General features: G+C 41.8%; 4 protein-coding genes and 1 non-coding gene across 9 annotated transcripts in view; 1 reads left to right on the forward strand and 4 right to left on the reverse strand.

Annotated features, from left to right (window-relative positions):
- LOC139199353 (nucleosome-remodeling factor subunit BPTF-like) overlaps positions 1–995 on the reverse strand; it is a 44,935-nt gene extending 43,940 nt beyond the window's left edge. For all 5 annotated transcript variants that reach the window (XM_070828415.1, XM_070828414.1, XM_070828412.1 and 2 more), the window contains exon 1: positions 215–995. In XM_070828415.1, the coding sequence (XP_070684516.1) occupies positions 215–794 (580 nt within the window). In that variant the 5' untranslated portion in view covers positions 795–995. The remainder of the gene's footprint in view (positions 1–214) is intronic.
- Positions 996–2,205: 1,210 nt separating this feature from the next.
- Positions 2,206–2,287, forward strand: trnas-aga (transfer RNA serine (anticodon AGA)). The gene has a single exon. It is a non-coding gene; the product is annotated as a tRNA-Ser (tRNA).
- A 669-nt stretch (positions 2,288–2,956) lies between these two features.
- Positions 2,957–11,163, reverse strand: nol11 (nucleolar protein 11). The gene is made up of 18 exons (XM_070828416.1): positions 11,017–11,163; positions 10,358–10,471; positions 10,142–10,198; positions 9,117–9,265; positions 8,862–8,919; positions 8,514–8,655; positions 8,000–8,206; positions 7,626–7,702; positions 7,052–7,175; positions 6,710–6,801; positions 5,809–5,874; positions 5,529–5,713; positions 5,149–5,274; positions 4,544–4,795; positions 4,338–4,416; positions 4,147–4,233; positions 3,629–3,736; positions 2,957–3,545 (listed from the first exon to the last, which is right to left on the reverse strand). The coding sequence occupies exons 1-18, from the start codon at positions 11,161–11,163 to the stop codon at positions 3,432–3,434; spliced, it is 2,184 nt and encodes a 727-aa protein (XP_070684517.1). The 3' UTR covers positions 2,957–3,431.
- Positions 11,164–11,628: 465 nt separating this feature from the next.
- Positions 11,629–16,287, reverse strand: LOC139198680 (beta-2-glycoprotein 1-like). The gene is made up of 8 exons (XM_070827602.1): positions 16,073–16,287; positions 15,230–15,406; positions 14,641–14,737; positions 14,212–14,288; positions 13,892–14,080; positions 13,228–13,407; positions 12,583–12,780; positions 11,629–12,159 (listed from the first exon to the last, which is right to left on the reverse strand). The coding sequence occupies exons 1-8, from the start codon at positions 16,146–16,148 to the stop codon at positions 12,095–12,097; spliced, it is 1,059 nt and encodes a 352-aa protein (XP_070683703.1). The 5' UTR covers positions 16,149–16,287; the 3' UTR covers positions 11,629–12,094.
- A 791-nt stretch (positions 16,288–17,078) lies between these two features.
- On the reverse strand, positions 17,079–21,601 carry LOC139199346 (beta-2-glycoprotein 1-like). The gene is made up of 9 exons (XM_070828404.1): positions 21,582–21,601; positions 19,865–19,944; positions 19,584–19,763; positions 19,133–19,229; positions 18,949–19,025; positions 18,463–18,648; positions 18,063–18,242; positions 17,674–17,871; positions 17,079–17,279 (listed from the first exon to the last, which is right to left on the reverse strand). The coding sequence occupies exons 2-9, from the start codon at positions 19,932–19,934 to the stop codon at positions 17,170–17,172; spliced, it is 1,098 nt and encodes a 365-aa protein (XP_070684505.1). The 5' UTR covers positions 19,935–19,944; positions 21,582–21,601; the 3' UTR covers positions 17,079–17,169.
- Positions 21,602–23,082: the final 1,481 nt, after the last annotated feature.

Consider the following 23,082-nt stretch of genomic DNA (forward strand, 5'->3'; position numbering starts at 1 on the left):
ACAAAAGTCAAAACCACGAGAACCGGCTGAAGCGTGGACCAGAGCTGTGAGCCAGCGGCGAGCAGAGCACACGGTAAACAAAGGCCTGTTTCTGAGTGCAAGCTCCATTTTGAACAATGCGGCTTCGTTTGTGCACTGAGCTAAAAATAAAATGCACACTTTAAGTAATGCAAACCTGCTTTGCTAAAGTGCGTGCACTTGCAAACGAACGTACCTGGGGTGCTACCGAGCGTGCTGTGGCTCCTAAAACTACTCTCGGTACAGTAGCTGGCATCATCATCCTCCTCCTCTTGTAGTTCCTCCAGATAGTCAGACTCGTTTCCCAAGGCCTCCTCTTCTTCAAGATCCGACGAAGGGTTGTCGTTCAGGAGTTCATCGTCGTCTGACCTGTAGCTTAAATTATCATCCTCCTCGTCGCTGTTGTCGTCGTACACCACCTTGGTTTGAGGACGCCTCACTCCGCCTCTGCTGCCGCGGCCGCCTCTCGACCCCCTGCCTCTCCCTCTGCCTCCTCTGCCCCGCGATGCCGCGGCCGCCGCCGCGGCGGAGGCTCCAACTTTCCTGCGGCCCCGGGACGAATGAAAGTTCTCTCGGCCGGCGATTTCTGCGTCCACCTCCGCAGAGCCAGTGCCACAAATGCCGCCACTTCCTCCCCGTCCCCGACCCCGTCCCCTGCCTCTTCCCCGTCCACGCATCCCTCTACTCCTGCCGCCCCGAGAGCCGCGGATTGGCCCGGGTGAACCTTCCCGCATCACGGCTGCTTGTTTGGGCGGCCTTCCTCTTCTCCCCCTCATTGTAGGAGGGAGTCTCTTCTGTTCCGCTTCAATCTCGGTGCTCGATTTAGCCACGCACACCGGAGAAAAGCGGGGGAGATAAAAGCCAACAGGACTGGTGACGGTTCCTGAGAGGTCCCCACCAAGCCCCGGTCTCAATTTCACGGCGGAAAGCTCAAACTGAATGGCCGGTGTCCCGCTCTGGGTCGCCTGCAGACGCCATTTTTCTTCTCAGCTCTCCGTCCGTTGAAAACACAGCAGGCCCCAGAGCTGCGTTAAGCTAACCACAGACACCTGTGACTGTACCGGAAGTACAGCACATCACCCTTCAAAGTAAAAGAAAAGCGAAAATTGATCAAATAAAATGATTATCAAATACCGCGGTGTACAGAGCATAACATAAGTATGAAACACGATTACATGTACTATCTGCTTACTTTCTATCGTTTAGATAATCCGAGAATGAGCTGTGAACGTTTTCGCCTTAAGTTATTAATTTTAACGGACCAGGAAGTGTGGGTTATGTCCTCTAACTTGACTCTAGCAGGCCTGAGTGAATGCGAGGTCACGTGACTCACTATTCTACAATGGACGCAATTGCCGTGCTAGTTCATAAAATTAGTTATCCATGCAAACCCTTTCCGCCAGTAGTACTTTATTAGCGTTGGCTGCATCTCCTGGATGTTTTGTTTAAATACGGTGGGGTCGCGTGCACACGGCGTAGAACCGTCGTTCAGTTTCGGCCCCGTCGCCATCATCGTCACAGCAAAGCGAGGCGAGAAGATAAGCGTACGTCCGACATTGAGCTCTGTCACTTGAACCTAAATAAGTCGCCGTAAAAGTTAACAGCACACATATTTTCACGCTGGAAACGACGCGAATGTGGGAAACTGCCGTGAATTATTTCTGTAGCGAATGCATTTTATGTAACTTAAAAAAAATATATTAATTACTAAGGAATGTGGCTCCATTTTCAGTCAGTTCAGCGCACTGAAACACAGAAGGAGCGACGCTGCTGAGCTCCTGCTGAACAAACCAGCGCCACAACACACTGTAACAAAGTAGCCCGCTGTAACATTTAACCACAGAGAAGCAGGAGGTGCAGTACTGAGCTGGTGTAATTCCCTCTCTTTCCTTTATCATGTGTCACCCCGTGGGTCTGTCGTACTTATTTATGTCTGACTAACAGTCTGACAGTCACTTGTTCACTCTGAAGACTAATCTTTACTTTTCTTGAGCTACTTGTACAACAGAGAACACACAAAGAGCCTCAGCTCCTGTTTAGCCGACATGACTAGTCAGCCGAAGGATAGCTGGGTCGCTTTTACTCTCACTGACACTATTGCAGGTAAAACAAAGAAATACTTAATAGAATAACTCTTCTGTAATTGTATATATATCTTGATTTTACTATTTAGATGTATGTATGTCAGTTGTCGTGGCCGAGTGGTTAAGGCGATGGACTAGAAATCCATTGGGGTCTCCCCGCGCAGGTTCGAATCCTGCCGACAACGATCAATAATTTTGTTGTTACTGTAATTGATCCGTATAGTTGACGGAAACCATCATAATCTTAACATCCAGCAAATAGCTGTAAATACCAGGTGTATCACGCAGGGTGTGCCCCTACATGTTATGGTTAAACGGGTTGTTAAGCAAATCCTTTGATTTTTCGTTATAACTTGCTCAATGTCCTTCCTATGCAATGCAGTAGCTGTACAACACCTTGTAAAGTAAATCCCTGGATTCTGTTGTATTAACTCTGTGCATATATTTAGCCTGTTTCTGCATGCCTTCTAGAGTTATTGTTCTCCATACCACTCTCACCATAGTCCCGCAAGTAACGTAAAAAATGATAAATATATGAATAAAAATATATGAGCATACATAATAAAATGTATTATAGCAGGTCAGCGGTATGGGCCAGCGATGTGTTCATGTACAGCAAGTGAGCAGTCGAAACACAGTTGCTGTTCTAAATGTTAAGTGTACTACACCAGCTCAAGCACGTTCTGTACAAAGACCTAACGATTAAGTATTTTAATATTAATACAAAATACTGTCACCTTTTATTATTGTTGTATAAGAAATCATGAAAAACTTCAAGGCATCCATTAATTTACAGCTATTCCATCGCACCATTTAATAAAAAAAAAAAAAAACAACACAAATGCAGTGACGCATTGATTCAAAGTTCTTGTTATATTTCTCCATTGGACATAAAAGGATTTGCTGTGGAAAATCCAGTACAAAGTCACAGCTGACAGATTTACAAAGATTCAGTATTGTTAGGACACATACAAAAAAACAGTCCCATTTTTGAATATTACAAAGGTTTGCTATGCTGCTGCATTAGGTGCATTTTGTATGCATTTTACTAACCAGTGTGTCATATGAGCAGTGGGAACAATATGCAAACCAGATTTTCTGAATGGTTAAATTGTCATCAGCGTAATCACATTTAAAATAAGCTTCCAAAATTCCTTTGGTGTTTGGTAAAACTCCTGGATGTTGAGCTCTGATGGCTGGCGTCTGTGCCAAAAAACACTTCATGTTAAACCATCTGGGATACGTATACAACCTTGAAACCACTACAGGTGAAAAGTTGAAGCGAAACAATACGCTCAATGATTTAGTAAAAGTGTACACGTAGAAATTCTAAAACAGCTCAATGATTTCAATGGAGTATTGTCCGACGTCCTTCTTCACCTTCATCTTGTTGAGCTCTTGGAGGCTGCTCTCGATCTTCCCCAGCTCAGAAAACAGTCTCACCTGAGGACACAAGAAGGCATCTTTGAGTTCTCTTGTGCATGCAGCCGGTTGCAGAGCAGACAAAAGGGAAGACTGTTGGTTACCTGAGACCGTACAAAGCTTTTCAGGCTCAGCAGTAAGCCTTTGGCCTCTGGAGTCATCACCAGCACTGTGAAATGGGCGTCCAGCAGCATGCAAACCCAATCCATGACCTACAGTCACATGCAAAAGAAAAAGTTATTTAAGCCTTTTCAAACCGGAAATTGTTGCGTTCCCATTTCAATTGACAGAAGTATAATTATCATTACAGGGAGTTACTTCATAAATCTGTATATTATAACACTTGTGCTTTTGTCACATAAGTTTATTAAAAAATGTGGGAAAAACTCTATCTGCATTGTTTTATGCTGCCTGTCGGCATGGTGGCTACACTTAATTCAGCCTGCACAGCTCAGGTCAACATGTGAATCCTCCATCTCTGGATTTGACAATCCTTCAGCAAAACAACTTTCTCCTTCCTCCTTTTCGTGTCGCTTGAGGTGTCCTGGAGTGACAGGCACGAGCTGCGCCGATCTGTGAAGCGAGGCCACCCTAAATTATCCTGTTAGACATCAATACAGACCTGAGTCAGGCTTGGTGATCTAAACATCTGTGGGATAGCATCTTGGGAAAATTTGAAGTAAAGGAACTGCAGGTACTGTAGGAAAAGCTGATGGGATGAGAGAGAAATTGAACATTGTAAACAGGTTTTAAAAAGCATCTGTGGGTTATGTGTGATGAAAATGTGCAATGGATACAGTAGCTGTTACTCACAACAACATGTTGGGCGGACAGATCTTTTAGGTGTGGGAGGAGGAAAGTGTCGCTGTACGCCGTCTGCAGGACCTCATTTCTATGCAGCTTGAGTTAAGACCTCATATTTCTGTGTATTTTTACAGTCAAATCATATTTAACTAAAACAAAGCAGAGTGTGGAAAATCTTGTGTCTGAGTGACGCCATGAGTGCACTGGGAGGATACAGTAGAACGGCCTTGTGTAACCCCACCGGACAGATCTGTTCTGGTGGAGTTGAGGTCTTCTCCTTGTCTTCTGCTCTGGTCTTAATTGTGTCGCCCACTCCACTGAGGGCGTCGGAGTGGTCCTCGTCAAAGGAGGTGGGGCTGAAGCCATTCTGCAGGCCAACCTGGCCACGATCCCGAGCGATTAGGTTTTCCATGAAGGAGATACTGTCAGGCTCCAGGCTCACTTTCTCTGCATCGGCGTCTGGCATACTGCAACACAGAACAACACGCCGTTAGTTTTTTTAGAGTCAGGCAGTTAAAAATGCAAATCAAGTGTTCACAGACACTGTGCAGAATTGTAAAAAAAGTATTACTTTGGTGCCCCCCAGTGGCAAAAGCAAAAATATCAATTCACACAGGTATTACTTGGTGAGTGCACAGTGCTTATGAACTGCCTCTCTAGTCTTTTTGAACACACGAGGTGCTGTAACGCTACATTGACAAGAACCCATTCACACTTCATCTGCACAGGAGGAATCAAGGAGTAGAGCAGCCTTTTCGTTCACGTGCATTCACTTCGACATGTGGACTGGGGGAAGCGGGGATCGAACCGCCAATTTTACCTGATAAAGGTCTTAAGGCAGGCACAGGTGACATCTTCTGGGAGGTCAGGAAAGAACTGCAAACACAGCTGACACAGAAAGTAATCCTTCCTCTCCAGGGCCAGGAGCAAAAGGTCTGGACACACACTGTTGAGGAAGAAACAACACTGGTTGAATTTCTAGTATTTAGAAATGTGGTTTGGGTCGTTCAGTTCATGTTTTCTACATTATTATGCAAAGCAACTCAATCATGGCGTAAAGTATAAGAGTATTAAAAGCACAGAGATACATAATACAGACAGAGGACTGATTAAATAGCTCGAGAGTCAATATTTTTATGTGTCAGTTAATATGTCATTAAAAATAACATCATCCTGATTCCGCTGCCATGCCTTACTGACCTGTGGCAGAGGGACTGAGTGTGCACTAGCTGTGCCAGGGTGCTGGGGGTGTAGAAGGCTGGATCGGCCAGGCTCCGGGACACAAGGCTCAACGCCAGCTGCCCCACTGAGGGCGGCAGGTCCTGGGTGTCTACCCTAGAGAGGAGCCCCTCCACCTCTTTCTGGACCTCTTCCACTGGTGCCGTCTGCATGAGGAAATATTTTCATACTGTATGAAAGACTTTTTCATCATAGCTGGTTCAGTATTTTTCATGAGAACCATGAAAAATCAGATTCTTACCTTGATGAGCTCCAGAACCTGATCAATTGTTAAACTATGTGCTGATTGGGTCTTACGGGTTGTTCTCTGTATGGAGAGAAGCATTCGCATTAACAGGAGCATTCGCGAGCCACCACTTCAGGCGGCACTATGTTCAAAACACACGCAGTTTTAAAGTAGCAGCTGGTAATTTTTATAAAATTATCTTTTCATCATATTTGCTGAATCTACTATTGGATTGTTCTCATTGTTGCCTGATGTTTTTATTGCCATTCAAAGTTTTATTGTACTATGTAGAATGAACAATAAAGGCTATTCTTCTATTCTGACAGTAGTAGACAGGCAGGTAGTCAAAAAACAAAAAACAACTTCTTCTCCTTCCTCCTCCTAGTGTTCCTAACGTCATTTGTAAGAATCCACCAGGCCTGATTGAAATAAAACAACAACAATCAGAGTAGAAGCAGTCTGCACACGCTGCTCTTTCAAAAGTCCAAAACTCTGTGTTCCCAAACGCTGCTTTAACACTGCGCCGAAGCAGTGAATTGCAAAAATTATGTCACATTCCAACAGTAATTTCATGAATTTGAATGAGCCATTTGATGTGGCAGGCTTCTTCATACTAATTTAACTTACCATTGAAGATTACATTACAAATAAACAATTCAAAACAGTAGTCCTGTGGCATTAAGAAATTATTTATGTATTAAGTATTACCACATTAAACAATTTTGTACATTTTCTAAATGATACAACTACTATAAATCACAACTTGACCTGGAGACCAGTAGGTACCAGGAATATGTTTTCTTACATACTGTTGGTCTTGGAAACAGTGCAGGTCACTTTGCGAGGGAACGGCCTTTGGAAGTGATGCACTAGCAAGACAGGCAACAGTTATCTAGCCTTTTTCTATCCAACATACCGTCTTCCTGGTCTCCACTGTTCTGGAGGGCTGAGCTTTCTCTCCGTGCAGAATGTTATTCCAAGACGGTACAGAGGCTGGAGCTTTGAACTCTGTAGCAGTCAGAAACACACATGGTAATGTAATCAAGAAATGACTCGATAACTATCCTGCACCATCATTCAAAACAACCTACTACATGACCGAATATGTATTTTCTAGTATGCCAGTGTAGTAGTTTTTATGTTCAGTCTGTGTACTCAGGCATTAAATGTTTTGCATTATCTGTGTCATCTGCTTTGCAGTTACACAAAGGCATTATTACTACTAAAGCTGCAGTACTATAAATGTGTTTTAGCTCACCTTCAGTCTTGGCCTGCCTTAGTTTTCCCAGGGCAGAGGCCAGGGAAGATTTGGGGCACTCATATGGAATAACAGAGAGGGTTTTCCCATGTGGAATGAATAGCTTGTTGGAATAACTCCATAGCTAAAATCAGGGGAAAAAGAAAATTAATACAAACAGGAATTAATGGGACAAGTTACCAATAATCCAGACAGGACAACTAGTTGATATACGCAGCGATTTCAACATTGTAAACTGCCATACAGTTGTGAGGAGGGACAGTGAGCCCCGTCACAGTGGAGAGCAGACACAATGCTCTACCAAAGTCATACAGTCCTCCATCAGCACCCAGCAGCTGGAAGGACAGGGAAACTTGGCCTGTAGTCAGAACAGTGAGGAAGGCCTGAGTGGGAGGTTCATACATACTTCTAAACTCAGCAGTAAACACTGGTGACTGTCCTGAATGAGCTCAGGGGCCCTGCCACTACAATGGCTAAAAGTCATTAACAGTCTTATTGTTTCATCCACTGCCAAGACATGAGAAAATATCAACTCGGTGGGTTATTTGCATGTAACACGCCAAAGCAGTCCTACCTGTCCATAGATTTTACCCGCCATCTCTTTTCCAGCCTGAAGCGTCTGAAAATTGGTGTTCCAGATGCAGAGAAAGTCTGAAAAGAGCAATTCAAAAACCACACGCACATCACATACAGGAGTCACATAGCTTCAAGTCATCATTCTAATGCTTTTATTCTCAAAACAAGGCCCACATGTCAAAATGTATCATCATTTCTACTATTTCTATCAAAAAGCAAAATGTAATGCATGCACAATGCTAGGGAGGCTAAAGACAGGACAGACAAACATAAGCTAATGTATAACTACTTTTTGTCACTTTTCCAATGTGAACTTTAAATTAAAAAAAAAAAAAAAAAAAAAAAAGTAGAGCATAAACAAGCTGCATTTACCTTTACCGGTTCCAGCAGAGGGGTGTGGAACCCCCACAACAGCTACATGGTCTTCATCCAGGAGCAGGACCGATGCTGCCTGCAGCAGGCCCTCACCGACAGGGAGACCCAGCTGCAGGCTGCGGGGCAGCGGAAGAGCCTGGGCCCCCTCGTCAGCCCCCAGACCCCGCACTGGGACTACACTCTGGTACACGTGACCATTGGGGTCTGGATGGAAGGAAAATCATGAGGCACAAAAGGTTAAGAGGATTATTGAGGAAAGAGACCAGAGGGAAAGAATGACACATATCGTATTTGTCTTTTGATACAAAGTGCAGAGCGCATCATGTAATCAAGAGAGATAATACCCCACTGAAATCAATGCATCAGTGTCGGCTGCACATCTAAGTGGACTCTGAGTGAGATGGCATGGGGCTCTTGTTAATGCTAACAGGCTTTCATTTTTATGGGGGGCACATATTAAATGATTAACCCTTAAAAAATGATAGATAGATATAGATAGATTCAGGCTTACAGAGATAAAGTAGGCGGATGTGTTTATCCCTGTAGGAGGCAGAGAAGCTGAGTGGGGAGAGACCAGGCTCCTCTCTCTCCAGCCGGTACCTCTGTAGGGTGTTGGGATTCAGTCTCTGCAGGTAGAGGAAATGTTCTCCTTTCTGTGGGAAGACATTGGCAAACAGGCCTTTAGAAATACTAATAACAAAGAGTTGATGCAAATGTCCAGGGACAAAACAAAGGCAGACAAATGAGCATGGGCTCAAATGATTATCTTTAAAGTTTAGGATTGTGATACAGGTGATGGGAATTTTTAAATCTGAATTATCAGAGTCTGCGTCAAAAGCCGATAAAAATTAGCGTTTACCAGTTCAGTTGTGAAGATAACAAAGTGCTGCGACTCTGCCACTATGTTGGTGCTCCACCTAAAGACAAAAAAGATGAATCAGAACAGCACTGGCAATCAATCGTTTCAATATTTGAATTTTTATGGTCTATTTAAATCATTGCACATGTCAACTGCTAACATTTACTGTCTTTTAGGACAAATTCTGAACCTCACTCTCAATCTGGATTCTAGCACAAAACATTTACTGAGTCTGTAGAGCACAGTGATACTGACCTAACGGCCTCCTCTTGAGCCAGGACGTCCTCTATGGGCTGCTGGGGAGCCGAAAGAAGAGCGTCCAGGAGTCTCACAGCTCCTCTCTGGAACAAGACCACAGGCTCCCCTGCGGGTACACAGTGGACCCTCCAGACCTCCGATGACACCTGGAGAGAACATTTACATCAGGAATCAGCAACGAGACTCTGTTCAGTTTTCTCACCAATCAGCGGGGCCACTTATTATGATATTTTACACTGGTTAAGTATGGTAGTTTTTTTGTGACCAGTTCCAATGCTGGACAATGTAATTGGTAAAGGTGGATGTATACTGAATATAGAGATCACAGCCATCAAATAAGAATGAGGACATAAGGTGACATATGAAATTACTGCACAGAAACGTTCCGACTGTAGAAGTATTATTTTGTTGATTAATCCATCAGTTGTTTGGTCTATAAAAAGTCAGAAAATGGTGAAAAATGTTGATCTGTGTTTCCCAAAGCACAAGATGATGTCTGGGTTGTTCTGTCCATAACCCAAAGATATTCAGCTTAGTGCCATAATAGAGTTAAAAAACAGAAAATATTCACATTTAAGAAGCTAGAATCTTTTTTCCTTAAAAAAAAAAAAAAAAAAAAAAAAAAAATCACTCAAACCAGTTGACAACCTAGCAATTAGTCATTGCAGCTCTAACAATCACATTAAAAAATTCAGCAGTGGAAAGGGAGAAAACTGATTTCTCGGTAGTCTCAGTAAACCTAGATTAGGCGCCATGGACGTGTTCAAATGGAGCCGATACAGAACGATTCACGGTGTGAATGAACCACCTCCAGAATGCATTTGTGGGGACACTGTCCAAAAAGTGTGTACCGTTATCACGTTGTGAAGCTCGATCACGACTCACACCTCTTTGTGACAACGGGTATAAACACTTTGTCTTCAGACGGGATCCGACTACACTTCGTACGGACTAGTTCAAGCATTCCAGACTTTAACTTCCACTAGAGAATAGAGATGATGAATAGCCATGTTCACACTTACAGTTGCTTTGAAGGTCTTCTCTAAGATTATGTCCTCTTCCTTCCAAATTCTGATCACCTTGAAAATCAAAAAACACAAAAAAAGGCACATTAGTTTGTAAAAGTGGGAGCCAGGTATTTCTGGCAGGTCAGACCTAATAACACATAATAAACAGCAACCAAAGGAAGCACCAGAATCCTCTCCTGCTTGTGACTCAGAGGATGACTGAAAGTCTACCTTGCTGTCTGACACTGCCACATACTCCTTGGTCTGGGAGTTGTAGACAGCTGAACAGGTCAGAGTCTGTCCTTGTTTCACCGTCCAGCTGCTCAGCGGCTTCTGGTCTGAAACCTGCAGCAACCACAAAAGCACAAAAACAAAAAGAGGACCAGTTAATAACAAGAAGATGCTACCAGTCACAACACAAGAAGTTTCCCTCACAGCCATCTCCACTGGTTACTATAAGGCTGTTTGATGGCACACAGAAGATCATGAATCGAGCAAGTGAAGCTCTGAAGGCTGACATCTACCGAAAAGAAGCTGTTTGGTGAATTATTTAGCTTTAAGTGGAGCCGTATGATAGATGGAGCTAAACATGCAGGCTGAGCAAAGCAATTCAAGCCATCAACACATAGCTGGATGTGCGTGTGTAGCGACCACTAGCTAACATTTGCATTCATGTAGATTAGCATGATGTTAACTCCGACCTATGAGTCAGTTATACGATTTTCACGGATAAGGAGACAAAGTACTATCATAGCTAGCTGAGGTATCCGTCTTATCGTGTTTGGTTTCTGTCACTGTCCAAGATGCCAACACGAGTTACAGCGTTACAGGACGCGCAGATAAGCTGGCTCAGGGTTAGCAGCCTCCTCAAAACAAACGCTAAACGTTACCTTGTACAACGTGACACATCTGGTTGAGTCGGTGACCACGACATGGTCGCTGTCTCTCTCCGCTTCGATGCCTTGAACTCCTGAATTTGACAGATTTTGACCTGGAACAAGTCCGCACAACGTGTATCCCTCATACAGCGCGGCCATGCTGGACGAGAAGAAGGTGGAACACGTCGGATCTCGCGAGAATACATGAATGCCACCGGAAGCACGAGACTGGCCCGCAGCTGAAACTCTGGATGTGTTTAAGTTTGTTAAAAAGTTGTTACAGGCCTGCATCAGTGACGTTAAATATTCACACTATTGAAAAGTTCTCTTCAAACAATGTTTTGCTTAACACTATGAAAAAATAACTAATTTGATCAACAAAAAAAAAATCAGGTAATCCAAGCCAAACCCAAATACATCTTTGGTAAATTGAGAAATTTTTAACATCCATCTCTCTCTCTCTCTCTCTCTCTCTCTCTCTCTCTCTCTCTCTCTCTCTCTCTCTCTCTCAACCAATCAGCTACATATGAAGGCTAAGAAGAACCATCATAGAAGAACAAACAGACAGACACTGACATCCCTGCTTGTCATATTTAATTCATTACCTTTCAAAGTCAAGTCAAGTTGGAATATGATTTTTTTTCCCGTAAATGACAAAATACATTTGCAGCTATAGTGGGCAGGTTTAACCTTATTTTATAGAGCACTCATCACAACATTTGATGACTGTAAAACATGACATTGTCATGACATGTAATTTTAAGACCCAATCTGTGTGCAGCAACACTTTATTACTTCAGCTCTGGACATTTCTACTTGCCTTGTCTGCTCACCATTAATGCTTTGCCATACATCACATACCATATAGTCAGCAACAACATATATGGTATTTGGCCACTTTTAATTCAACAAAGTTGCCTTGCCCAAGTGAATTAGAAACAGGAAATGAAGTAAACACTTTCTTGATTAGGTCTGAGTCAGATAAAACAACGTTTGAAATGTTGAATTTGTGTTACATACAACAAACACACAGCTTGAGTCAGACCATATTCTTTAATTTTAGAAAGCAGAGAAGGGATCCGCCGCTGTTTCAGCACTGTTTGATTTCTGATGGAAGTGAACGTGAATGAAGATTATAATCAATATGGCCTGGCTCTGGAAAACAGACGGACAGACACATACACAGAACAGGTTAGAATATTTACACTTACCATGTTAAAAGTACAGCTAAAATACTGAGGACAATAATTTAGTTGAAACACTTGGATCATAAACTGTCTCAACTGTTTTGATGACAAATTTAATCTTATTTAGAGTTTTCAAAACGTCCTTCCTTTAATTTCATTACAGTGTGACAAGTGGAGTGAGAAAAGAGTAGATGGTAACTTGAGTTTTACAGTTACTAGCTGAGACTGCAAAGCACAGTGGATGTCTTAGGTTGTGAGGAGTGATAGCGCGGTGGCAAATCTACAAAAATAAATAGAAAAGAATTCTTTTCTATTCATTTTTGTAGATTTATTCTTTGTCATGTTACCATTTTTGCTGTGTTCTGACTATCGGACTGCTTTTTTTCCTTACGTTCAAAGCATTCAGGGATTTTGAGATTTCCATCGATGCACTGGGTTGGCACTGCATAACCACACTCCCTGACCTTGTCCATGCAGTAGACTGAGACAATTTCTTTGTGTAAGACTCTGTTAGGTTGCAGGTCCTTTATCCAGAGTTTTTGTCCCTTGTATAGTATCCTCGCTCTCTGTATGTCAACACTGCAAGGAGCTGTAAGTCACAAGGAGAAGAAAAACATTATACTGGACAACATTATGCTGCAAATGAAGTGTTGTGTTTTGTTTTTTTTGAGTGGTTAGTTGCATCATATTCACCTAAAAAAGATTTTGTCATTTGAAGAATAATATTGTTCTCATACCAGTTCAGAGAAGTTGGAGGAGTTTAGACCTGCTTTTAGCACAACTGAAATGCAGAGGCCTTCAAACGACTACTTTCACATTAAAAAGCATTTGCTGTTGTATTCACGCTACGTTAATGATGAACAAATTGAGAGTTAAAGTAATGGAATTGGCTTGGGAGTCTGAGAGACAGAGTGGGAACAGAAATGCATAGATCCAAACTGGGAAACACGTGAAAAAATGTTCTCTCTCTCGCCCAACAGAAAAATATCACCAACATTTCTGCTGTAAAATGATGTGATATTGGTTGCAGCCTTACCCTTGCAGGACGGCTTCTCAGACCAATGCCCATCCTGCTGACAAACTATCTGGAAGCTCCCCTCAAGTGTATAGTCTCCATGGCAGCCATATTTGATCGTTTCCATGTAGTCATAGTCTCTCTGGTCGTTGCTTGACATGTAGCCTCTGGCGATGTTCTCTGGCAGAGGGCAGGTCACCACTGTAGGGGGAACAATTTAGTCTGTTGGGTAAAATATTTACATTTAAAGCCCAAACAGGAGCTAATTTGAAACTGTATTTCCTGAAAAATACACTGCAAAGGCTTTATTTATTTATTCATTTATTCTTTGTCATGTTACCATATTGTCATTATGTATTATGAATATGCTGCCTATAAAGATTTTAAAAAACAACCCCCCCCTAAAAAAACATTTAATCTATTCATGATTATCATTATTGTACTCATGAATTCAATTGTTTACAACATCATGGCATTGCAAGTTGTATTAGAGGTGATGGTGAAGTCCATAAGTGGACCCTGTGGTGAGATCTCATCTGCTCATTTTAAGCTGAAGAATGAACTTTGAACCAAGTGTATTTTGGTTTGCTTTTACTTAGTAATGGCTGTCATCAGTCACTACCTCTTGTAATGCTACAGTAACTACTCTTTACTGCAGCAGCTCCTGCTTTTCTAACGGTCATACCTCCACATTTAGGTGTCTTGGTCCATTTGCCGCTGGCAGTGCACTCTGCTCTTGCGTCACCAATAACCGCGTATGGAGGCAGGCACCTGTATGTCCCTGTGACGCCATAGTCAGTGGTGTTCCCTCTAATCCTCTTGCTATAAATTATCATCCCAAACTCTGGGATCGGAGCGAGGCCACAGTTCACAGCTTCGAGAGAAGAGACAGAATATTTATCTGTTTTGGCATAAAACCACAGAAAATTTGGAACAAAAGCAACTGTGTGTTCTTTTTTCCTTCTTATTCTCCTGGTCTTTGGAAGGACGTAATGGGTTACATACGCTTGCACTCTGGTGTTGGGCTGCTCCATGTTCCGTTGGCAAGACACACAGAAGTGTTGTCTCCGATCATGAAGTGCCTGTGCAGAGCAGCCATATCATTCACTCATTTCATGCTTGGATTGCAAACAAATACACAAAACACATGATGGACACAATAAAATGCATTTACTTGGCTCTTCAATGCAACAAACAGCTGTCTACCTTGTTGATTTGTTATGGATGATGAAGGTTATGAATTTGTTTTCAAAACTTTCACATCTACTTTCATCATCTCCAGTGTTTTTTGATTTTTACACGTCACTTACAGGATGTGCTATTGTGCTTATAATGCTTTTTGCCTGATGAGTGGTTCTCTCTTTGCATCTTCAAAGACACCACCATGAGAAAGCATGTCACACACTGAAATTCAACAAGATGTTCTTGTTTTACCCCTCATCACAAGTATAGTTGATCATACTCTGGTACACAGTATCCTCATAGTACAACTCTCCATTAGTCGGTGGGTCAGGATAGGGACACCGTTTGGCTGTAGGAGAGAAAACAGTACAGAGCAGATGGAAGGTTTAGCTATTCAGTTATTTTTTTATGATTGATGAAAACATAAAGTCACATGTTTTCTGTCCCTGCACCCCACATATTCTCTGTTGCCACTGAACAGGGAATAAATAAGTTCCTCTGAATCTACATATACATATGCCACATTATCAAAGAGAAATCTAAAGACTATTTGTAAAAAGAATAATATTAACGGGTCTACATATTTACGATATGAATAAAAAGTATAGTAATCAGAATCTTGTTGCTTCATATACTTTCCAAAATCTACTAAAGCATTGATTTTTTTCCATGATAGATCAAAATATATCCTAATCTATAGTAAAATAAGTCAGTTCTATCAATAATAATTAATTTAGAATTGATTATTATGTTTAAAATAACATTACTATGCAACTATGTTAATGTTAAAACAATACAAGATGATCTATCACAAGTTCTCACAAGAATAATGCAGACTCACGTAGGCATATTAATTTGGTTTTTGTCCATTGTCCACTTTCAGCGCAGACAATCTTCAGAGGGCCTGACAAAGGGGTGTATCCCTGTTCACAGGACAGCACCAACTCCGCACCAGGGTTAAAGTACCTCTGGAGCCCAAGCACCACAATGTTGTCAGCCACCTTAGGCCTAAAACACACTGCAAGGACAAATGGATTTAATGTCAGCTGTGTGGAGACTGTTCCACTGGATTCAAACTATCCAGCCGCATAAGACATATGCTAAACCTGTCATTATTTTACGACAAGGCTAATGAACATCTGGGTTATCGCCATAATTACTGAGCATTCACTCTCATCTTAAATGCCATGTAGTATCAACAGAGGAATTGTCTAAGTCTGAGTGTTGAGTCACTTCAGGCCAAAACTGGGTCTACTTTTCCTGAAACAATGTAAATTCTATTGACCAATGTTGTCAACCGTTTAAACAAAATGACTGACAGCACTGGCAACATGAAACAAGGAATCAGTAACTTGAACAAATGTAAACATTAAAATCAAATTTTCTTGTAAAGAACACTGAGTTTAAGTATTTTACACAAATAGTCCAGACAAGCTTTTTTCTTCTCTGCTGTCAGCTACATGCTGGAAGAACATATTGAAACAAACCACTGAGATGAAATTATTGCCTTGGATCCATGTACACCTAAACTAAACTTCATCATTAACTGCTTTTAGAATCTGTGTATTGTAAGATATTGAGGTTCCCCAGTGCTCACGCCACAGAAACAGCAAAGAAATAAACGTGTATACACGTAGTTCAAGCCATCAAATGTCAAAAAGGAGCTGGTGATATTAGCAAATACCATTTTCTTGTCCAGATGTCAGGGTGGTAAAAAATACAAATGGAAACAGCAGAGCCCACATCAGCATGCGTTCCATCCTTTGTAGAAATGCTCAGACGTTCCTCTGCTATCTGGTTCTCTGGTTCAAATACTGAATCTCTGTGCTGTCTCACACAGCTGTTTGTGCTGCTCTAAAAGCAAACAGATAAGAGCAGCATGAAGCATTTCTTTTCTGTTTTTTTTCCCCCTGCTTGCTATTTGCAATAACAGATTGTGATTCTTGGGACATTTTACTGGAAGAGAACCACTCCCACTGTGGACTTTCCCTTGTTGCTGCAATATTATGAAACGTCGCATCTGGCCCCAGTTTGCTCTTGTTTAAACCATTTTGAAGAGCTTAGCATTATGAAAAACGGGTACATCAAAAGAAAAGAATACTTATTTACAGAGATGTTAGAGCTATTAAATCAAATACTTGAGTGGAACAACATTTAATTACCTCATACTTTACCTGTTCTTAAGGTTTTTCATTTTCATCATGAGTAGCCCTAATCTTTTAGCCATTATTTTTCTGCCACTGTCTTCAACGGTCATAGATGGGGGTTGTTCACACCATATCACGCGAGAGTGGTTAAGGTCACATGGAAGTAATAAGGTAGCTCAGATTCATGTTAAATTTATACACAAATATGGTGTGAATTGGTGTCAATTCGCCGGAGAGAAGATGTCAAATCAGTTTGGACAAGTGGTTCAAATTTCTCAGATTTAGTATTTGTTGTAGCCTCGGTACCTGGTACAGGTACGAATGTATAGCATGTATATCTATGTACAGTCTGCATGTATCTGCAGATTGAAAACTACATATGTTCTTCAGGTTATTCACTCTTTTAGGTACCACACCACCAGTTTACATCCTTAATAAAAACTAATTTTCATTATTTCATTACAGCTATTACTTTATTATCGATTAGAAATACAGCAAAATAAAAGATGAAGGCAGCCAGTAACAAACAAAAGTGACCTCTGCCTTGAAGCACATTCCTAGAGACTCATTATTCTTGATCCAATCATTCATATCCCATCAGTTGACATGGTGTTTCAGGTCATTCTGTGCAAAGTTATACAGGTCTTGCAGGGCTCGTGGGGCTTGCAGGGGGTGAAGCAGCACACATTGTGATTTCTGATGGAAGGCTTTTGGCCTTTAATCTGTACTCAACACTGCCTGGTTCTGAAAGCAAGAAAGAGAAAGGCAGATATATTACTGTAATCATAAAATGCACGACTGCATGGAAACACCGCAGGCTTTTCCAAAGACATCTGTAATCCATCTGACAGACTTATTATGTAACAATTCTTGTGTAAAAAAAACAACTGTATTTCCACTTGTGACAGCATGCGGATATTGGAGGTAAGAAACACCCCCTCCTTGTCTCATATTTCCTCTTATCCCAAGTTTTACTTGGCCGCACAGTATATACAGTATAAAGGCTACAAAAATGTATAACTGTATTCATGTGTGATTTAACCTTTATCCTAGCACTAGAAACAAATTGAGGTTCAAGCTTTACATGTGTACAAGTGTTTCTGGTGCCCAAGTTTAAAACAGATGTCCTCTTTCTCACCCTCAAAGCACTCTGGGATGGGGAGGTCCCCATCGTAACAGGTGCTGGCCACAGGGTAGCCACACTTCTCAGCTTTGTTCAGACAATAGAAGACAACATGTTCTCCATGCAGGACTCTGTTGGGTTTCAGGTCTGCGATCCAGAGTTTCTTGGCATTGTAGAAGATACGGCCTCTTTTGATGCCAACCTTGCAAGGAGCTGGGTGGAAAAACAAAGCAGTTCATGTGTAATTTAACCAGACGCTGCCAATCCACTCGGTGGATTATAAGATTTAGTATTTGGTCGAAGCTAATTTTACTTCCAAGTTTGCATGAAAGCAATGCTGAAGTTTGAAAAGAGGTTATTGTTATTATCTGTACAATTTAATATCTTTTTTTCACATGACTCACCCCTGCAAACTGGCTTGGAAGACCAGTTTCCCGTATTTTGGCACTGGATCTCAGCCTCACCGTCCAGAGTGTAGTGCTCGTTGCAGGCATACTTAATCGTCTCCTTGTAGCGATGTTGTCTTATCACAGCAAAGGTGATGAAGCCATTTGGTATGCCTGTTGGGATGGAGCAGCTCACCTCTGGGATGATCAAAAACAGGTCAAAAATGTGAGGAGGTATTATCAAGTGGTAACAATTGCACTGAGTAGGATCTCTGAGAAAAGTAATATAGAAAGCACTGAAGAAATTCTGGTAGACTGGTCTTTGATTTGGCCCACAAGGGATCACATAGGCGAGAAATAGATGAGAAGGGAAAATGAAGGTTAAAGAATACAGAGAGCACCGACATTGTCTGAGTACCTCGGCACACCGGTGGCTCAGTTGTGCTTCCATCAGCCATGCAGGATCCCTTTTCATGACTTGGCGCTTTAGGTGAGGTACATTCATATGTCCACTCTTGCCCATACACGACGGTGGTTCCAGTAACTGGCCTGTCATGGACAATTCTTCCATCTCTGGGTGGTGTTGGCAGCTGACAGCTCACAGCTGTAGGAAAAAAATCACACACACACACACACACACACACACACACAAATTACGCTAAAGTTATACTAAGATAAACACTAAAACTGAGATCTTTAAGAATGCAAAATCCACATTAAACTATAGTCAGAATGTTATTTATACAGCTATCTTGCCAACAAAAGGAGCTAACTTAATCACCTTTATATACACTATATTCTGCACACTACCAAAAATGTACAGTGCCAATGTCATGTCAGAATGATACCTTCCATGGCACAAATGAACAGTGACAGAAATCAGCTCACTAATCATATCCAGTACCTTTGCAGAGAGGCGGTGGATTGCTCCAGGTACCATCATGTAAACACATGCTCTCATTGGCTCCTTGCATGACGTACCTGACCAACAAAGGTTCACATTAATCTGACATGTGTTGCGCTAAAAACTCACCTTGTAGTGATCCGTTTGGAACTATAAAGTGACTTTTATGGCCGGTCAAACGTACCCGTCATCACATGTGAAGTTAAGCATACTCTTGAATGGAGCTTCTGTTCTCCCCTTTGCTAATGGCTGCAGAGGTCTAGGGATTGGGCACATTTTAGCTATAGAAAATAAAAATAATAAATCACATAAGCACATAGGTACGTTAAAAACAATAAAAGATTGAAAATTAAATAAAGTAGAAACAGAAACATTATAGATAAAAACACAAATCAAAGATTGCCAAAAGCTCTCACAAAGACAAAAGTTTTGAGATGAGATTTAAAAGAAACACGAGACTTAGTGTGTCTGAGTTAAGTGGGCAGACAGCTCCATTATATCCACGACATCAAGGGTCCAAGAGAGTCATAGAAAGAATTACAGCTGTTGCACTTCTGTATCAGTCTGAGCAAGAGGAAAAAAGCTGCATTTTTAAAGTGTTGCAGAGTAAAAGTCCGACACCCCAGTAAACTCACGGGAGCATGCCAGGTCAGACTGTGTCCACTCTCCCATGCTGGTGCAGGTAATCCTTTGGGCGGTTGCTGTTGAAGGCAAGTACCCCCGTTCACATGTGAGGGTCACCTCTTCTCCAACCTCATACACGCGTTTTAGGGTCAGCTCGTCAATCCCGTCGGTGACAGGAGGCCGGCTGCATACTGGTGAACAACCAGAAATATAGTTTGACAAATATGTAAGAGAACATGCACAATGAGTCAATGTCATACAAAGAAAAAGCAGTTATCCGGTTCTAGTTGACCTTTCTTGGATGTCACAGTTGTGTATAAAGCTAGTTGGCTGAGGACCAGCAAAGCCAAAATCGGAGCCATCCTCTTAGGAGTGAAGTCTCCTCAGTGTCCCCTGCATCTGGGTGGGGATGGGGCCGATATATGGGCTGCTGGGTAAACAGGCCCTTGATAGCCTGGTCCAATCGGCTGCCAGTGTAAGCTCCTATTGATTGAGCACAAAGGTCCAAACTCCTGCATATTTACCAGGAATCAATCGATAACCTTGATTTGGTGCAGGAGCAGCAGACATGGGCTCATAAATAAATCAGAGGGAGAGACACTACAAACACACTCACAGGCATAGATAGATTTTTGATGAACAGCACTTTAACCAACATATTGCCCTTCTTAGTAATGCTCAAGGGCTGTTTGCTCTTTAGGAGCAGAGAGGTAACCTGGCAGCAGTAATGCCAAATAACAAAGGGCTATGATGTGCATGTGCTCTTGGTTAGGCCAGGAAAATCTGGGAGGGACAGGTTGAATCAGCAAATAGTCGAGTTATTTGCTAAAAAATAGCAATTCTGTGACCCGTAGAACCATAATCACTGAAATTATGCAATACCTAACTTGGCCAAGGGATTTGTTTGACCTAGTTAGATATTTGCAACACCTTAATGGGTGGATCAGCAAAGCAGATAGGTTAGAGTATTAAAATGGCATATACCTGTTATCATTGATTGCTAAAAGCTTCATCTTCTTTTACTAATTTACTTGCTCTTAAATGATGGATGTTGAAAATGGGCTTCAGCGCAATATCAAGGGATTTCAGGGAACAGTAGGTCTGGTTTATCTAACCCAATTAAATTGTCAAATATTTGTCTTTCGCATAAGATGGATTGAGACGGTTGAGATGCTCTGCTGGTCAGTGAACCTCAGGGAGTTGGCAAATTTAGAGAAATGTTTAGAGACAGCAAGCGAGTCAAAAGAGTAACTATGAGAAAATGTTTCGAAAGGGAAGAAATGCACTCGAGCCGAAGGAAACACCAGCAGCAGTTTGAGTGAGCGATGAATCCAGTTAAATACACATTCATAACTACGACAAAAGATCTTCAAGAACAGTTTGAAAAACACAATTAAGCACATTGTCAGAGATTGTGAGCTGAGGACAGGAAGCAATACTAAATTACTGATCTAGTAAGAAATTAATCTGCTTGTTTTTAAGACATTATGGTTTGGAAAAAGTGATAAACAGCAGTAGACGTAGACATATAATCTGACAATGCACAGTCTGGCACAAGAGGGTCATGATCTCACCACTATCCCATATTTCCTCTCTTTGTAAGCACACTGGTTAATTATGCAGATGGTTACTCTAATCACAGTCGCATAATATCCACTTGTGCTAATTATTTGGAGTGAAACACAGAAGAGTCAGGACTCAGGAACTCCTTCTTTCCCTCCGCCATCAGGCTCCTTCACAGCCAATAGGAGTCACAACTACCTCTAATCTGCACATTCATCTGCACACTGACTGCACTTTATGTTAAGTTGCACATTTTGTAAATATATTTATGTCAAGCAATAGCAGTTTATTTAGCAATAGTAGTTTATATTTATATGTTTTTATATTTTATTCTATCCTCTTCTTTTTTTTACTCTTTGGCATTCAGTGTGGATGGCAAAGTAAGATTTTCATTGTACAGGGAAACCCGTTTCTGCACTGTACGCATGACAATAAAGGCTTTGAATCTTGAATTGAATCTTGAATCTTGAGAAGCACTGCATTAATGGGCCTGTGAGTGGGATGCACTTCCCTGTGCGTAAAAACGTGTAACGCGCTGTTATTCCACACGATGACGCCCCCATCCCAACTCCTGCAGCGGGACCAGGGTCCTCCTCCCTCCCACGGCGGCTCCTGTTGCGTGACATCAGCCAGAGTGAAAAGGAGGAAACGGAGCGCAGCAGCGTCAAGTTACACAAAGACACACGCACCACCAGCAGGAAGTTCGTTTTAGGAATAAAAAATCAGGAAAAAAAAAAAAAAGAGCCCGTTGGACAGCTGTGCCACAGCTATGAGGGATTAAAGGACTCTCTGGAAATAAAAGAGGAACCATGTGGTCTCTGATGTTTGGAGCGCTATCATTTCTCCACAGGCTTGGAACTATAATATTATACTATCAGTGATTCTGTGCAATAATGATAATAATTAGAACGATAATAATCATATCCTTCAATTGTGTATATGATCTACGGTACTTTAATATTAATAGCAGAAGACTGAATATGCAGAGGGCTTTCATTTCATGGTTTAATGGTTGGTGGGCGTCGCTTTCTTGTATTGTTTGACAACAGGGGCATCGTGAATCCGTCTGAGACTGTACCCTTGACCAAAGGCCGCACAGATACAAGGCTATGCTGGGGACACCAAGGGCAGTTTTTCAAAACAAATTTCAAATCAGTTGCCAGTTTATTAGGCGCACTGGGATAAATTAGCCAATGCAGCCTGGCAGTCGTGCAATTAATCCTACCTTCACGATGCTTCTGTAATTCCGCTTTCGAAACTGTTTCAGGGAAGTGTTCTGTCAATTGTGTGGCCATTCTGGAGGCTGCAGTCTTTTGGTGCTTTTGAATTGTAGTTAGTTGCTCACTTTCAAAGCAAACACGATAAAGCTACCCCTTATCCATAAAAGCTCCACATGGATGCTGCATAGTTGCTGGTTTAGACAAATTCATGCATAAAAAGGCTTGTGAGTATTGATATTGTCCTCTAGTCCTCCGGGTCGATGGGGCCCAATAAAGGATCATCATCATCCAGATCCAGTTCAGTGACTCAAGTAAACCCCAGTATTGAAAATGGAAACAAATGAGCTGTTATGCATGCTTTAAAATGTATATTTCTTCATTTTAATATCTTTCCAGTAAAGTGTGGACTACAGCTCATGGCCTCAGTAGACCACTTGCAAAATCTGAGCTGCTTTCCTGCATGTAGACGTAAATATAAATAAGCAGTTTTCAATTATGTTGCAGGGTACTGGCAGAAAAGAGCCTCTTCCACAACTGACTTTAAAGCTGCAGTAGGCAGGTCTTTTTTGGTGTCACTGAGACAATTCATCCATAATACCAGCAGCATGCTGTAATTCAAGGGGGGTTTGGCGGAAAACTAGACTTCTGCACCCCCTCTTGGCTCTGTTGTCAGGCTTTAGAGAAATCTGACCCATGAAGGGAGACTTTGGCCAATCACAGGTCCTCT

Source organism: Pempheris klunzingeri, chromosome 3 (assembly GCF_042242105.1).
Source record: "Pempheris klunzingeri isolate RE-2024b chromosome 3, fPemKlu1.hap1, whole genome shotgun sequence".
NCBI classification, from domain to species: domain Eukaryota; kingdom Metazoa; phylum Chordata; class Actinopteri; order Acropomatiformes; family Pempheridae; genus Pempheris; species Pempheris klunzingeri.